This window comes from Platalea leucorodia (genome assembly GCF_965183815.1).
Source record: "Platalea leucorodia genome assembly, chromosome: 4".
In the NCBI taxonomy this organism is placed as follows: domain Eukaryota; kingdom Metazoa; phylum Chordata; class Aves; order Pelecaniformes; family Threskiornithidae; genus Platalea; species Platalea leucorodia.
The window spans coordinates 25,261,455-25,278,902 of NC_138826.1; the positions used below are offsets into that span (position 1 = coordinate 25,261,455).

The 17,448-nt window shown below is 43.5% G+C and overlaps 1 protein-coding gene across 1 annotated transcript; it reads right to left on the reverse strand.

Annotated features, from left to right (window-relative positions):
• Positions 1–5,773: 5,773 nt before the first annotated feature.
• On the reverse strand, positions 5,774–14,833 carry LOC309590210 (dual specificity protein phosphatase 13B-like; the record flags this gene model as incomplete). Its single annotated transcript, XM_082311256.1, has 3 exons — positions 14,622–14,833; positions 13,849–14,069; positions 5,774–5,988 (listed from the first exon to the last, which is right to left on the reverse strand). Exons 1-3 carry the CDS (start codon positions 14,810–14,812, stop codon positions 5,774–5,776), a joined length of 627 nt encoding a protein of 208 aa, XP_082167382.1. The 5' UTR covers positions 14,813–14,833.
• Positions 14,834–17,448: the final 2,615 nt, after the last annotated feature.

Here is a 17,448-nt window from a genome sequence, read left to right on the forward strand (position 1 = left end):
GGGTGGGGTTTTTGTAAAGAACTGATGTATTTATTTATTTATTTATTTATTGTAAGCAACCTAAATGTTTTTAGTGGAAAAGTTATCAGTGTCTCACTTTTTACAGTTCTGTGCTCCTCAGGTTTTTGGAATTTTTGTCTAAAAACTGTTGGTCCTCCAAAAGCAATCTTAACGACTTTGGCCAATCATCTCCATTGTAAATTTTTGTGAATATCTCATTGGTGATATTTAATATTAGATGAATTGATGAGTTATTATTATTATTGAATTAGGAGGAATTAGATGAATTAGATGCTTTGTTTTCATAGAAAGGGGCTTGTAGAGCAGCAACTGTCTGTCAGAAGAGTTTTACACTGGGAATAACCACAAGAGTGGATGTTGTCTACTACTAAGCAACAATGGCAGAGTTGAGCTTTCATTTTCAGGATCTGTCTCCTGAATGCCTACACAAGAGAAACATTTGAGTCAATTGGTGACATGCGGACAACCTGAGTGGTCAAAGATCCTTCGTACTGCTATGAATCTCAGTCTGTGCTGGGTGCCTGCCAAATGCACTCGAGATCTTTGTGGTCATGAGGACTGCAGGCAACAAGCAGGATCAGACTGCAGCAGCTGGAAGACCCTGTCCCTTGACAAGTGGTATTTCGCGTGAGGGGAGGCTCTGCCCACATCTTGGGCAACAGACAGATCAGAAGGGTGAGTTGAGTTCCAGACCTGCTTTTGAATTTTACCTGAAGTTTAATGGCTGATGTTTTTGTCAGCTGGCTGGGTTTTTACTGTGCAGATTTTCTGTTTGTACTACTATGAAAATATTTTTATTTGCAATGGTATTTCCATTGGGAGATGCTTTGTCTCCAGGGTAACTTCACTGAGAATGGTTTTAAAAGTTAGTCTGTGGAAAGTACTGCATCTTGTTTTGCAGTCTTCAAATGGCCCCCCTTCAAATAACATAAAAGATGCTATTCTTTTTCTGAAACTATTTTTGCCCCAACTTTGCCTGCTTTTCAGACAATAAGAAGGTGCCGAACCATGTAGGTGTACTCAAGGATTTAATAAAGACAACATGGGCTTCACTAGAACACTAGATGGGACATGGCATGGCAACATTATGGAAGGTGCTCTGTGACAGGGTGGAGAATGGCTGCTGGCAGAGGAGGAAGGAAAAGAACAATTTTTTAGAGGGTGAGACAGGGATAAGGTTGTTTGAACAGCGGGGTTGTTGAGCATGAAGATGATGGAAGGATGTTATGGAGGCAGAAGCAGGAGGAGGAGAGACAGAGCCAGATCCTCAGCTAACATTGCTGGGTATTTTTAGGAGTGCTTCCTGAGAGTGCTTTCTGTATGTAAACAGACAAGGTTCCAGGAGGCACCGGTGAGGGGGAGCGGTATAACTCAATGATACTTGTACCGCAAATAGTACATTGCAAAGAGGAAATTGTTTGACTTTATTAAACTGCAGCCTCCTGCAACAGATCAAGGGTCTAGTTTCTAAGCAAAATAATTGTAGCCTAAAGAAAACGTAACTGTTGAAAGCCTCACAGGCCCTAGATTCCTGTTTGACTTGGCTTCAGGAGCTGCATATACTCTTTGAACGTCAGACTACGAAGTAAATTTGCAATGCACAAGCTATTTTGAAGCCCCTCTCCACAGTGACATGTAGCTCAGCCTTGTTATCAGGAAAACACAAGACATGAAAAATAACGGGAGGAAGATAATGTCTGCCAAGTGGACTTGACAGTGCTTTGCAATTCTGGAGGGGCTGGAAGGAGCTGGGCACATCTGATCTAGACATCAGGGTTATGCAGAAGAAAGTCACCTGATCTTGGTGGGCAGTGCCGAAGTTAAAGCAGAAGTGGGAGCCACTGGCTAAAGTGGAACAGGCCAGTGTAATGCAGAACCAGGAGATCTGCCTGTGAGACTGTCTGGCTCCCTTCTCACCTACAGGCGCTGTGTATTACTTAGCGCACTGTACCCAAAGAGCGGTCATGTGTACGTTGAAGGCCATGAACAAAATGGTTACTCTGGAATGTGGTCAACTTAGGCTTGTCTAGTGGCTTGTTACTCAACCATGACAAGTTAGTCTTGGTCACACTTAGTTTTTTAACTTTGTGGCCTATTCTGGTCCCCGTTCAGATTTTTTTTTTCTAAGAGAAAAAGGGCAAAAGCTATGACTTAAGAAGGTCCCATAGGAGGGCCATCCTTGCAGCAGCAACCCCAAAGCTACCTGTGCAAGGAGGCATGAATTAGTGCACCTGCAAGAAAAAGGCTGACACTTTTAACTGTTGCCACTACGCGTGGTGTGTACCTGGGCAATACCCTGGCTGGCATTTCTTTCCATGGGAAACCTGTCCTTGGCAGCATCTCCTTCCGTGCAACTTGTTGAAAATTTCTGTCCTCTCTTCCCTTGGCTCTTTGTAGAGCAGATTTATGGTCCCACTTTCCTTTTACAAATAAAACCCTAAGTGCAAATCCAAAGGATAAATAACACAGTGCAGACATGCCTGCAGCAATATTCTCTGTATTTATCATTGCTGAAAGTCTGGGAGGAAAAGCTGGTGAAGGCAAGATATCTTATGTGAGAAAACTATTCTCATGCTTTTGTGCCAATTCTGGAGGCGGAGATCAATCCCGTTGTGCTTTTCCCCAAACACCTGGCTGCAGGTCAGGCAAACTCCAGGTGCTTTGTCTGTGAAAAGGGGCTAAGATGCCCATCCTCCCTTGCCGGCTTCTGTGTGGGAAGTACACCAGCTCTGCCACAGTGCTGGAGGTCGCTCCTTCATAAGCACGCAGAATGGATAGGTGTTCGTAAATAAACCTCAGCCTTTGCTCTGTACTGGGTAAGAAGTAGGCATGGAAAAGATGGTAGCATCAACACTGCTCTGTCCATTAATACATCTGAATCTGCTGTTCTGATCATTTCCACCCTGCCTGCAGTCTCAACTGACATTGCTTTTGGCAGGTAATATTTAGCTAGGGCACTGGGCAAGTGTGATTACAGCTGGTGCTGCCGAGGCAGTACACCTGCAAGGGAGTGAGAGGGGCTTCATTCTGCCTGACTCAGCAGCAGCAAAATTGACAACTGCTCGCCAGGAACAAATGCCTTGTTGTTAGCAAGGATGGCTGTGGTGGAAAGAAGTTATTACTTGTTGCCTGGGCTGAGCTGGCGGCTTGCAAGGAGCCAGCAACTCTGGATCTGGAAATCGTAGCACAAGATATACCTGGAAGTACCCCCAGTATTGTTTTCATTTTCTTTGTCTGTATTTTAAGAGGCTTTTGCTTAACGAGGTACAGGCGCAATAAGCCACCTCAGTGTGCAACACATGTGGGTCAGAGATTAGGACTGCTTAATTGTCATCAACTACTGAGCTTGGACCTATGCCCCTGCCAGGCCACCTCCATGAGGCTGCAGCCCTTGCATAATTGAGGGAAGGTAATGGTGGGCTCAGGTACTGTCATCTGCTGGAGGGTGGAGAAACTGCAAGGAGATGGGGGGGGACCTACCTCCCACTGTCTGAACTTTGCAGCAATGCAATGGGAACCAGCCCAGGCTCTTCTAGAAAGGGAATTTTATGTCCTGGGGTTGGATAACTACTTTATTATCTTTGAGTTAGGGTTTTGGCCTCTTGTTCTTCATTGGTTGGTTGGTTTGGGGTTTTTTTTTCAGAGAGGAGGAAGCCTCTACTATACACCTGTAATAGTGGCATCCAGCCAGCAGCCCTGCTTTGCCAGTGCCCTGGCTTTCCTGGCAGGCTGCAGCTCCAGCCGGACTTACTGCCCCCAGCTGCAAGTCACGCATGGCAGGGGAATCTATGGCTGTCCCTGGCCAACTGAAATACTCCCACAGTGGCTAAAAGGCCTCAGCTGGGGTAAATTTAGGCTGAGTCACTCAGAGAAGTTGTTCACTTTAAATTCCACCCTACAACCACAGATGTTTCCAGATGTGCAACTTGCTGGGAATTATGACCTGTCCTGACGGGCTCAATGCACAGAGATTTTGGACCGTTGTGTTTCATACGCCCCTTGTGCTTTAATATAGCGCCATTTGGCTTGGCATAGGCTGAGTTACAGAGACTTGAAGGGAGTGGTTAGTAAGGCAACTGAAAAGACTACTCACAAAACAGCTTCAGCATGGTCTGCAATAAAAAAGGATCCCCAGACAGACCGAGGTGGAGGAGACCCAAGTGCCAGGAGTGGTTCAGCCACCATGCTCACTGAAATCTAATCTCCTTGCTGTGGCAGCCAGTAAGAGGTCTGTGAAAGCTATAACTTCACTGATCTTTCCATCATTAGCTATGACCTCCCTTCTGGCTGCTTACTCCGGTCTCAAAGGATGGGACCCTTTCTGTAGGGAAGACCCATCTCTCTGTTCCCTGAGAGGAAATTAGTCTGTAGCATTGCTTGTGTTTGACTTACTATGTTTATAAAAGTGGAAACACCACCTGAATTTCTCTATAGGCTCTTCAGGGAATTCATGTTTCCATATTGCATTATGAGAAATGCAGTGAAAGTGTGCTATGCTCAGTTAATTTTTTTTCATGTATGGAGGCAAAAGAAACTTCAGTTCAGAACGAGTATATGCTTCTCTCTTTCTATTCAACATCCATAGTGCTATAAATACAAACTGCAGGGTACTTTCAGAACTGCAAGCCTTTAAGACCTCTCAAGAGAAAACATCACACCAAATTAATCTGCCGTCAAGTGGAAATTCTATATTGTTTGCATTTGCCAATGTTCTGTATGTGGCTGTAATTGCACTGAAGCAAATATCTGCTTCGAGTTCTTCACAAGATTAAATGTGGCCAATTGGGCGTAAAAGAGTAATCGAAATGCAGAGCTGCTGCTTTGGATTTACTAGAGGCATTGCTCATTTTTGCTCCGACATGATGACACCAGGTTCTGGCTTTCCGTTAAAACAGGGAAATTTAGGGAATGTGATTTGGAGCGCTGGGTTGCAAGCCAAGAGGATGTTTCTGTCTGGCACTGCTGCCGCCCCGCAGTGCCTCAGTGGGCAGTGGGCCCTGAGTGTGCCCCTTGCCTTACGCGTGCAAGGGGACACCTTCCTTCCCTCTGACCAGCAGTGAAGCTGTCAATAGCCATCCCCCAGGGTGCAGCGTCTGGCTGGGACCTCCAGTACCGGCTCCTGAGGATTTCATGGTCTTTTTAAGGTCTGAGTATTTGCCATAGATTTGAAGCTGAAAGGACTTGTGAAGGTCCCAGCAAGAGCCTCCACGGCTTGTAATAGAGAGAGACCAAGGTCTGAGTTGGATCCTGACTAATGTCACCATGTCAGACTAAAGGAGCATGTCAGCTTGCAAAACCTGAAGTCTCACCCTATGCCAGCTGGATGTGAAATGTTAAAGATTTGCTTAGAAAGCTCATGGTTTCTTTTTCCTTTTACTAGCTTAGCCATTTTCCCTCTTGCCATATAAATGCAATTATAAGCAAGTAAAAAGTCTTTTTTCAAGTTGACTGTGCTGCCTTTTAATTCTGCATGAAAACCCAACTGCTCCCTATGCCCTGCCCAACAGGTAGTTAAATAAACAGGCCCAGGTGGGCAAAACTGCTGGTTTGAATCCTTCTTTATTTCATTTTCTTTCAATTAGTGGGCTTATCCAAAAAATACATACTGAACTCCTACCAGCTTGCTTATGCTCAGACGTTTCCCAAGAAGTTTCTCAGTGCAGCTACAGAGCAGTCCTGACAGCATCCTTGCACTGTCTTCAGTGAGGGCAGCATCTCTTGGTCTGGTGCCAAGAGACATGCCCCCTTGGCACTAGCAGGCCTCTGCTCCTCTGCCTTTCCTTCTTCCTAACTGGAGGTCCAACTCCCGAAGCTGCTTGAGGAAGCCGGAGTTGGGGCAGATCCCTCTGTGTGAGCGCACAGTCTGAATTGCGTCAGCGAGGGACATACCTTCACAGATCATTAAGAAAGCGAGGACAAGAGTTGCAGATCGGCTGATTCCCATTGCACAGTGAACTAGTACTTTGCCTGGAGAAAAGGAGAGAGAGAAATGCAATTATGCCAGGAGGCCAAATGGTGCGGTTTATTGTGCTGGAGCAGAGATGGAAGTGGTGCCGATACTGGGGCTGAGCAAGCAGGTGTGCTCAGCCCTGCAGAGCAGACCTGGTGCAGTGCTGGTTGGGGAGCAATGGGGTTTTTAATGGCTGGGGACGGAAAATTCAGAATTGTATTGCAGGACCCATGATTGCGCTTGCTTGGGCTTAGCTGCTAGCCTGATGGCATGCCCTTAGCGCTCCTGCCCAGCTTGTTGTCCATGGTGTCCCTGCTTGCTCACACGTGGTTTTGGGAGTTATGTACTTGCTGGCGAAGCTTCAAGTTTTCATACTTGAAGGTCATGCTATGGGAAGCAGCCTGGGTGGGTTGCTTACTACCAGAGGGCCTGGAAACTTGGGATTTCAAATGTGCAATGCTCAGGAGTGCTCACTGTTAGTACAAGAAGGCTCCTGGTTTTCCTCAAGCTCTATTTTTCTTCTTTGCTTAGGGCAGTAAGGCTTTCTGAGGGTGCTTACTGCTGCCCAGACCTTGTTGGAAGCGTGTTGGAAAATGGGTGTTACCAGTAAGAACAGCAGCCTGTTCGTACATGCTATTTGCACCAGCTTACTTACGGTTTTTTATTTCTATAGCCTAGCCTGTACATCTATAGTCACTGTTCTTCCCTAATGCCTTTGTCTTCCCTCTGTGTTGGGTGATCACTAGAAAAATGGTTTATGAAATGTTTTGAGTTCCCTAGAGATTTCAATGTGAGGTGTGCATCTTCAGTAAGAGTAATATCGTGAGTCCTTCCGTGTTGCTGTAAGTGAGCCTCAGGGAAGGGTTCCAGGGATCCAGGACTGTAGCTCCCACCTTCCCTCTGCTCTGCTTTCGGTTTCTCTGCTATGATCACTAATGGAAGCAGCCAGAGAAATGCAATTCTCTATCATGACTGCTTCCCAGGTTTCTAATGTGTGTCTTTGACCCATGCTGGAAGGAGATAACCATTTTTTTTTTTTTAATAGTTTTATGTGAAATTAAAGGAAATTTTGTCAAAAGGATTGCTTTCAGATGGAAAAATTCAAGTTTGTAGTCCTTTCACTCTGGGTGTGAGCAAAGAGCTCATTCTGGAATCTGAAAACCTACTTCTTGTAAATATTGTAAAATGCTTCAACTTTCACAAAAATGGTATGAATTGATGAGAAAATTTTAATTGGACAAAAAATGTTCTGTTGTTCTACTCAATTATAGCCATGCCTGAAAATTTTCAAACTTTCTTGTCCTTTGCTGCAGTCAGATCTAGTCTTTCCCCAGAGACCATGGCTCAGCAACTGGGCATTATTGGAGTAACCACTGATTAGAATCAGATTTGAGCTTCTGACCACCTAATGGACAGCTCTGTCTCCCATTAAAGGAGCTAAAAAGATGTATTTTTAGGATGAAAACTTCAGAACTGGAAATCTTCACAAGTTTGAAATTAAATATTTTCTGCATTTTTAAAATTTTTTTTAGACCGTCACATTTGTAGTCTCGTTTACTAATTGTATAGCTCCATGAAAATGCAATTTAACAACAATACAATTTATATCCAGAAAAAGATGAAAATCAGTAAAAACAATCCCATGTTGCTTTTTTTCCTTTGGAGATGGAACAAAGTACCTCAGATATTGCTACTCTGTAAAATGTAAGGAGGAGTAGAAAGAACGGACAGCTTTTCAGGGCTAGTTCCTTGTTTTGTTTGTGCTTACAGCATCTTAATTTCTCTATTACCAGGGAGTGAGATGAAAATATTCTTGCTGCATGTTGAGCCTAGATCCAGCCAAAAACCTCAGACTGATTGCCCCCATCTCCCCGGGTGTTAATTCTGGGTACTTTGTGCGCAGCTTTTCATCTTAAATCTCATTTTGTTTGTGACAGAGTATTTATTTAGTAACCGTTCCAGTTCTGGCTAATGATGATGGCATAGCCACATGCTCGGAGAGCACGAGCATGTGTTGTAAAAACCTTCTCTGGCCAGTAGGTTGAGAGAAGCGTTGAATTCCACAACGTATGTGACACAGCCACCTTTCATTATCCTGGCATGAGAAATCTGAGCTCTGACCTAAAGATAGACATGTCTTCAGCAGAAATAAAGGGACAAATATAGTCTCCAAGGAAGTGGTGAAAACAGCTCTGGTGACAGCAGACTAGGACTGGGTATCGAAACCTTTCAGGGAAGGAAGAGGTTTTTCCCAACATAATGTCAGTTTTGCAGAATTAGAAGATCAAGAGATTTCTGTTCGTGCTTTCCCATTCAGATACAGCTTCACAGAATTTATTGAGATACCGATGCCATTATTCAAGTTAAATTACATCTATCTGTCAATTCCATTAACTCCATGGGGATTCTTGGAAGTGAAGCCCTACTTCTTATGGGAATATGGAGAAGTCCTTTGCACCCTTGTTAAAAGATAATGCTAATTGGAATTTTCACTAGACTTTTTTTTCCAATGTGCTGCACTATCACTAGCCTTCATACCAACCTTGTGGGATACGTATGCTGTATTATCTTCCCCAGAGGAGGCACTTCAGACCCAAATAACCCAGGTCTGAGATTTTCAGAGGAACACAAAGGAGTCAGGAGCACAATTTCTCTTTGAAAAATACTGCAAATAAGGCTAAGTCCAAAAGGTCTTTGGAAAATCCGTGCTTCGGTAGTTTGCAGTAGGCCTAACTGCAGCGCAGTGGCAGGGACTGGGGAAATCCAGACACCCACCCTAATGCACACCCCAGATAACAAGCCAAGGAACAACATGTCCTGAAAAATTTTCTTGGAACCAGAACTGCTGTCTTTTTTTTGCCTTAAAACTTCAAAGCTACCAGCACTCTACAACTTAAACAAAAAGAAATTATATTTATGGTTTGAACTGCACCAGGAAGGGGAAAAAACAAACAAAAAAACAACCAAAAAGAGATGGCCTTGATGTTGGATTCAATTTTGAATCACTAAATATTTTGAAATTCAATCTAAATTTAGCCAGAAATTGGATGGGGGACAGGAGCCTTGCTGTTCTGAACCTAATTTCTGTAAAATTGTTCTTGGGTCCTTTTTTTTTTTGTCCACCCAGATGGGGGTTTCTGCTTTGGAAAATGCTCAGCCCTACCTGCAGTCTGGAACTGAAGACTGAGCTGAGCACAGGTATGGATGCTGCCATTAAATTTTGCCTGATGTGTTTTTGTTGGGGCCACAGAAAGCAGAACAAATTCCAGACTCTTGCTTGTACAGGCAGGCTCTCTACCATTTTATACCTAACTCTGTGTCCGAGAGGAGGAGGTGGCAAGTAAGAACACACTGAATTTTCTTCCCTGCTTCTCTGGCTTATCTGCACTTCAAAAGAGTCTTCCTAGATCAGCAACTAGCTTTAGAAGGTGTCTCAGCAAAAACCTGGACAAGCCCCAACTATTGACCTTGGACCTAATCTGCATGGCTACCACTTGTTCCCATGAGGATGCAGGTATATTATCTCTTTTACATGTGCAGTATCTATTCCACATTGTTAGCTTTTGTTTCACCATGCACAGAGGTTATGATAAATGCTGGTACACTGACAATAAAATGACTGTTTGTTGCAGATAAATCAGTCATGTGAAATGATTTAATTAACGTAAAATTGCTCTAATGAAAGCAGATTTGAATTTACTATGTGATTATTTGTAGCAAACAAATTGAATGTTAAAGTTGAGTCAGGAAACAAAAACTGTGTTGCTATTTGGTTCTGTTTACAGGCTCAGACCCTTGTGTTTTAGCAGTAGCTGTAAATTGGTGAAGTGACACTCTAAACCCACCGTGATACACTGCATTTGAATAGCACCTGAAGCATATCTGCACCACGTGGGCTGACTGCAGGGGTCTCGATAACAGCGTGTTGCATCAGCCTCTCGTGGGAGGCAGCCGGGATGCACCGTCCCAGCACTGAGGCTCAGATTCCCGAGTGGCTGCTGGACCACAGTCTGGGAAAGCAGCATTCACAGAGGCAGTTGTGGTGCATGCCCCTGTCATGGGGTGGGCAAGGAGGTTATAACCAGATCTTCTGTACCACAGAACCCATGCCACAAGCCAACATTCTCCAAATCTGCCTTCCCCGCCCCCATTTGTTTTAACATACAGCGCAAAGAGAAGCTGGACTGATCCCACATTAGAGGGCCATGTTGCAACCTTCTCTCTGAGCGTGTAACAGGATCCCTTAGGAATAATGGGATTAACGGAGGAGAAGTGGGGGCACTTAGCTTCTGGCGTTATTAAATCTTGCAATCCTTATTTGAAATGTTGCACCGCACATCTCAAGCTACTTTTTGCAGAGGCAGACAATAGCTGTCATCTGGCTGGGATTTGTGCAGAACAATAACACTTGGTTTTTAACAACGGATTATGGATATTATATCCAGCTCATGCCTGCTGTAACTCTACTGACATCAAAGGGTTTGCACTAGGGATAAAGTTTGCACATTCAACTTTTTTGGCCAAATTCAAGTTGGGAAATTCAATGTTGTTGAACAAATCAGTCATTAAAACACATAATATCTTATTGTCCTTTTGCTACTCATCATTAACTGAGCTAAATGTCCTGAACTAGCCCTTGCTTTCTTGCAGGATGGATTCAATTTGGCTTAAGACCAGGCTCCAAACCGTCACCCGGAGTGAACGCCCCAGCTGCCCTTGCTCCACTGAATCCAGCAGAATTATGCTGCTCACCAGGAGGAGAGTTCAGCTGGGCTAATGGGCCCCTGCGGCTCTTCCCACCCCACCATGGTTTTCTCATCTCCTGTTACGTTTTAGCCACCGTCCTGTAGCCAGGTGCAGAATCAATTGTCTATTCCTTGGTTAATCAAGTGTCTATTTTGTCACAGCTGAAAATAGCAAGAAGCGTACAGAGAGCTTTAAATGGTGGCGTGTCCCTTCTTCCCACGCCTCCTGGAACAGGTAAGGGCTGTCATCTTCTGGAGAGTGGGAGGTGAAACTGAGGTATGTAATGCACCTACAGCAGAGTCAAGAGAGAGGACCCTTTTCTCCTAGGTTAAGCTTCTTTCATAACTACCACCACCAAGAAGAAGGCAGGAGAGGGAGCCTAGCTTTTCATTTGCTCCAGTGAAGTGGAAGAAGGGAAATGCCCTTTTAGAGGGGTTGCCATTTCAGGAAGTTAATGGGTGTTTTTAACCTGCTTGTTTTAAACAGGTTTGGAGGTCAATAAAAGGAGAAGTTCTCTACTTGGGAATCTTTCTCTCTGCATGGTGTTACTTTAATAGTTTTCATGGCATGCTTTCATCTGCTCAAATTCTCTTTCCCTCAGTCTTCTGCTAGACTTTACCAAACCCTGTTGATTTACGCTTAGGTTTAGCTGCACTCCAGAAAAATGCAAATTGTACAGATGGCCATGCAAAGGGGCAAGATTTGATATTCACCGTGTTGCCCCATGAGCATGAGGGAGAAGGCCAGTACTTCCCTGCCACCGTGTTTTTCCTTGCAGAGAAGGGGGCAGACTGTGCATCTGCTTGCTCTTCGCTAAGCCTTCCTAAACAGCTCTGTTACGTGGGCAAAGGAACAGCAGGGCTGTGCTGAAGGAAAGGCAGCCAAGGAAGCAGAGTTCATAAAATAATGCTTATATGGCATGGCTGCAATAGTAGCGCCTGTATTTCTTAATCTGCATGAGAAAGATGATGAAGGAAGTCATTCAGGGTGCGATGCAGCCATTGACCACTGTGACAGGAATAGCTCCCAATTAGGAGTGTGTGAGTGCACGCTCCCCTGCTTCCTTTTGCTTATGCTCTGGCATCTGGGTTTGAAGAAATTGCCGTAAAAATAAATTCCTCACATCACCAAAGACATATTCTGTTAGAAGGTAAAAGCTAAAGGTAGAAATCTGGAATAAATCTGACCGTGTTCTTTTCTGAACTTCTGGTGTAAAGCATCAGAATTTTTCTTCAAGTGTGATGAGAGTAACAGTTCTTACTTAATTCTAATGAGTATTTGATTCATAGTTTTAAATATGTTTGTGCCTCATATAGTCTTAACTTTGACTTATCCTCCCAGGTGAAAAAGATAATTTAATTCCATTAAAAAAAAAAAGATGTTGAATTTGCTTGTAATAGTTAAGCAGCAGTCTTAAATGACTTCTCAATCAAACAGAAGTACCTCGTTACATCCTGAGTTTAATATGAACAGGCCTCTTGTCACCTGGTATAATTTTTTGTTCAGCATCACTGCTTATAATAAATGTCGGGTTTTTTCTTCTTCTAAATGATGTGAGTAACAATCCCCTCCCTGCCTTATCCCTGCATAGGTTATGGGTATTTAGCTGCTAAATTTCTGTACCTCAGGAAATTATGCTTCCAGAACATCTTGTTTATATATTTTCTAAACTGTTGCACTTTCCTTAAAATGATGAATGTCAGCAACAGCTGGACTGTGTATGATTGAATTTCACCTTGTCTCCATTCCCAGAACCCTGCTTCCATATGGAGTTCAGTAAAGCAATATCTAAAAGCATGGGAGTAGGGATAAATACGCACTCTGGACATGATGAGTTCATTGTGTTTGCCTTGAGCCTTAACTTGTTCTGCATTCATAACTTTCAGTATTTGGGCATGCATCATGCAAAGCACTGGTTTTGTTTGCTTTTGTGGTCACCACAATTAATCTGTTGTTTTCTGTCCTTTGTCAATTGATTTGGAACCTCTTTTTGTTTAAACATGCATGAAAAGATTCTGGATCTTACCTTTCTCTGGAGCACAACCATAAATGACTTCAATTGCAAATAGCATACGCTGTAATATAAATGGATGCAGATCCAAATTCCCCAAATATGTTAGTGGTTTTGAAATCCAAATGGAGCCCTCAGTTTCACAAAGGCAAATACTTTCTAACAGGATGGATCAAGCCCTCCAAACAGCAGTAAACGCTGAGGTATCTAGCACGGAGGTGCACTGTTTTCAGTTACTCTGTCTCCCTTTCCTAGATTGTACGGTGTAGATCAGATCTACTAGCTGCATATGATAAAGCTGGGTAGTTAGTATTTTAGGACCCTCATTGATATTAAAGCTCACAATGATGCAAGCAAAACAGTTTTGCTGAGTGTATAACTGTTCACCTAATAAATCACTTACTTTTGAGTGGGTATCTGTACAGTTTTCTGGCACAGTGGAGACTTGCTTTTGTGAAGGTTTGTCCTTAATAGTAATGATTCCCCACTAGTCCCAGGCCTCTGGCATTGTACCTGGCCTATATTTAGTGATTCCAAGGATTTTGTGGGTTATCTTCCTATTTCAAGGTTATATTCCTTCTCGCAACAGCATGGCATTATCTCCCAGCTGGTGGTGTTGCTTCGGTTCTCTTCTACAGAATTGCTTCCCAGCAAGTTCTTCCCTATCCTGTGTTTGTAGGACTTGCACAGATTGTAGCATTATAGTTGATTCTTTTTACTCAAATATGATGCTTGCCCTTGTCTTTTTACCTCATCCTAGCTTTTATTTTAAACCCCATTGCTAATTTGAAAAGACCAAGTGTATGTGCCTCCTCTCAGGTCAGTGATTCTATGATTCTATAGGTAATAAGGGATACTTGCTATTTTGTCTTTTGCTAATGAATAGCACTAGGCATAGGGAAAATCCCTTTGAAAGCTTGTTCAGTGCATCCTTCCCTGTTTCAGGGGAACTCCTACTCACTGTGGGAGTTCAGGAGGCAGGTGTGATGCTACTTGGTTTGGGTATCTCCGTTCTTACACACATCTGCAGGTGGTTGGTTTATGCCAAATACTATTTGATAACTTGCCCTACTTGGCTCCTATGCAGAAGGTACGCAACATGCACAGATGGTCTAGTTACCTCTTGGGGAATTCAGTGCTGCTCTTATGTATCGAGCAACTGGGTAGAAGTAAATGCTCAGATCAAAGTTTGGGTTGTCCTCTGCTTCTACTCCGTAGTAATCCACAGGCAGGTCTTTGTAGAACTTGGGTCCAGTGTCGATGTGAAATCGCCCGGCAGCAGCATTCACAACATGGGAGATGCCCATTCGGCTCAGCTGTGCTTTGTCACGAGCAACATACCTGCAAGAAGGATGGAGGGTTATATTTGCCTGCTGCATGGCAATGTGGGGTAGAACATGCTGCTGATGGTGCAGTTTGTTAAAACTGCATGAAGTTGTAGTGGCTATTTTCTGACAGGTTGATCACATGCAAAGTGTCCACCAAAATGCTTCAAGACAGAAGTGGCTTGTTAAGAAACTAACTTTTAAGTTTCCTGCATTTTTTTTTTCCCAAACATCGGTTTAGGTTGTTCTTCTCAACTGACAAAAAATAAAAAGGTGGTGGTGATGACATTTCTGCACAAGCCAAGAGTTTTCTGGTTTGCTTCCTCACCAAGTCACCTCTGCTGATCATCCATCATTTCAGGAACTATTCTTTTGGGATACTTAGGATGCCTTTTCTCTATGCTACAGCATCCTAAGCACAGTTCAGCCTCGATCAATGCTTAGACTTACTGTGAGGCACCAAATTAGTGCCTAGCTGTCTTTTAAAATAAAGAGTAGATGATTTCAGGGAGTATAGGGAGGGGGATAAGAGTTGTATTAACACCTTCAACCCTTCCCTCTCTCTTACAGGTCTCCCACGTAAAGGTTTGGCCAGACTTCGTCCACGTGCCCCGTGGGGTGTGTGCGTGTCCAGAGCAGGCGCCGCAGCTCCTCCAGGGACGGTGTTTCGGCACTGCTCTGTCTGCCAGGCATCCGGCTTGAGGCACTTCTTATCTTGGGGCGCAGTAAGTCCCTGCTGCACAGGGAGTCCCAGGCCATCCTGAAAGGTGGAGGGCAGACATTCACCACCAGCCAGAGACACTTCTGAGGTCTCCCTCTCTTCTTCTCACCCTCCCTTACCCCCTCACAAAGCTTGCCCGCAGTTACGGTAGTAAGCTCTTTGGGGCAAAGATTGTCTTTTTCTCATGTGTTTATATACTTATCATAGCAGAGGCCATGACTGGACTTGGGAATACCATTGCAATATAAACATTGACAGTCCAGTGGCTCCCATAGTCCCATGTTGTGGTTCAGACAATGATTTTGAAGCCTGTGGTTCTTAAATAAAGTTTTATATTATTATGGCAAATTGGAAGTTAAGCTTTTTCAAACTACTAGGCTCAGGGTCTCAGCAGGATTATTTTGACCTGACTACTCAGCCCTTCTTTCTAGGTATGTCAAACAGTCAATTAAAACGTCATGATTATATTTTAAAAGTTTTTTTTCATAGAAGTATGAACTTCCCCACTTCCTATTTGGAATTCTAGGCACTATTACTACCGCAGTGAAACAGACCGTTCTCAGTATGCCAGCACGAGAGTTCTGCTTTCAAATGGAAAGAGGTAATGCTACGGAAAGTGTGTTGTGTAAATGTAGCTATGCAGTGGGTATAGAAACAAGTTGCTAATGTCGTAGGCTGAGCTTTTCCTTTAACCATGTAACCAGGGCTTACTTATATATACTTTATCTGATTGGTCTTTTATAATTTGCTCAACAAACTGAGCTGAGCTGAATAGAATTGGTCATGCAAAATCTTATTCACTGGTTAACTGTTAATTGTCAGCTTCAGCAGGGGAAACTCTGTAAGGAGTATTTTGGTTCTTTCTGATAGTAAATGCCAGCCATACTTGCTGTCCTGATGACAAATGTTCATGGCAGAAAGAATCTGCATGAGTAAATTATAATGATTCCATCTGCCATTCATATGAGCATTAATATATTTTTAATAGATTTTCATTTGCATTCCTTTCCTCTCTGCCCAATTCAAGAACTGTCCCATTTCTAATCTTGAAGTAAGAACTTTAATTACAAGGAGAAACAGTTTTTTTAGGCATCAATTTATCTCTGCAATTACTCTGTTCCCACGTGATACATTTCTTTTGAAATAGTGGTTCCTTGTGTTAGCTACAGATTTGAACTGTTGGGAGGATTTTTGAAGAGGGGAATAGAAACTCTCTTTTTACCAGAGTTAAGTTTTAAGAAATTATTAAAAAAATATATATTTAGCTATGTTCTAAAAATTAGTCCAGTATCTGCATTACAGAGGTATTGGGAACTCTGTCAACTCAGGCAGCTTTAGAACACAAGCATCTGTCTAGGACATGGATGAAGTTGTAGTCAATGAGTTGAAGTCTTGCTCTGCCACTGACTGCTGAATGTCTTTTGCATAAATGATTAGAGGGGTGGTTTGGGGTAGAACAGTCCAGGACAGAAAACCTGAAACCTTTCATCTTTCTGCTGAACTGCTCTGCCATTTACTAAAAGGTTGTATTTACGTTCAAGCACCTCCATTGACAATTTCTTTCCAAACGCTAACTGTGGTGAAAGGTTTTCCTAGTTTCCCATCAAGGTACTTTCACTAGCCCTACGTTCACATTTTGGTGTAATTTTGTTTAAAAATATTTGTCTTTGGATCCACAGAGATAGAGTCTGAATACTAGCCTGCTTTCGGAGCTTGTTGCACCTTTATATTAATCCATTGTTTTGCTGAAGGACAAATGGAGCAACTAAGTCCCCGAAATGTCCACAGAAATGAAGGAGGTAAGCAGTGACTGTGGTGTTGGTGTTAGGCCACTGAACGTTGACTAGAAGCCACCCCTCTGCCGTGCACTTGGGTGGTTTGCCTTGCCACCCAGCTGCCAAGAGGGGCCCTCTTTTCTGTCAGTACACCTTCTTCTGCCACCTTCACAGGCAGCCTTGTCCTCTTGAATACAGTAAGTTTTCACCAAATAATGATGTTCCCAGGATGGTCTCGCATTGTTTGTATTACAAAGAGCTCCACTGTGGAATGTGCTCCCCTCCCAAATGTGCATATCTCCTCCAGTGTCAGCTTTTACTGTGAAAACAAAAGCAGATGTTCTTGCCCATTTTGGATGGCTTTATGCAAGAGGAAGCATGGAGGAATTCCCATACTGGAACAGACATCCCCCATCAATTTTGATAGCTTCTTTGACGCTGGCCACCCCAGTGCCCACTGTGCCAGCTCTGCCCGGCTCCCGCTGGTGATCTCAGACACCAGCGTGACTTCTCTGATCCCACACAGGAGGTCTGCAGCAGAAATGGGACTTGCATTTCCTGTGTCCTGACCACAGGGCCATCTGCCAATTCATTAAATACTTTCAAGAATAACAGCCTCCTCCAATCCTTCCCACCTCATAATATCTGCAGCAAATGTTCCCCTTTTTTGATGTATCTCATTCCTTGCAGTGTGGCTAATGACCACTCTAGGGCACTTCTCACTCCCTATAAAATTGCTTTCAACTGTTCGTGTTTTTTCTTATTTACTACTGCCTGTTATCCCTTCCTCTCACTCCCTCCACTGTATAAATACTTTGATTTTCATATTACCTAGCCTCAGAAGACTGAAGGCTGCTGTCAGTCTTCTTTTCCTAAGCCTCATGGGAGTGGAGAATTAC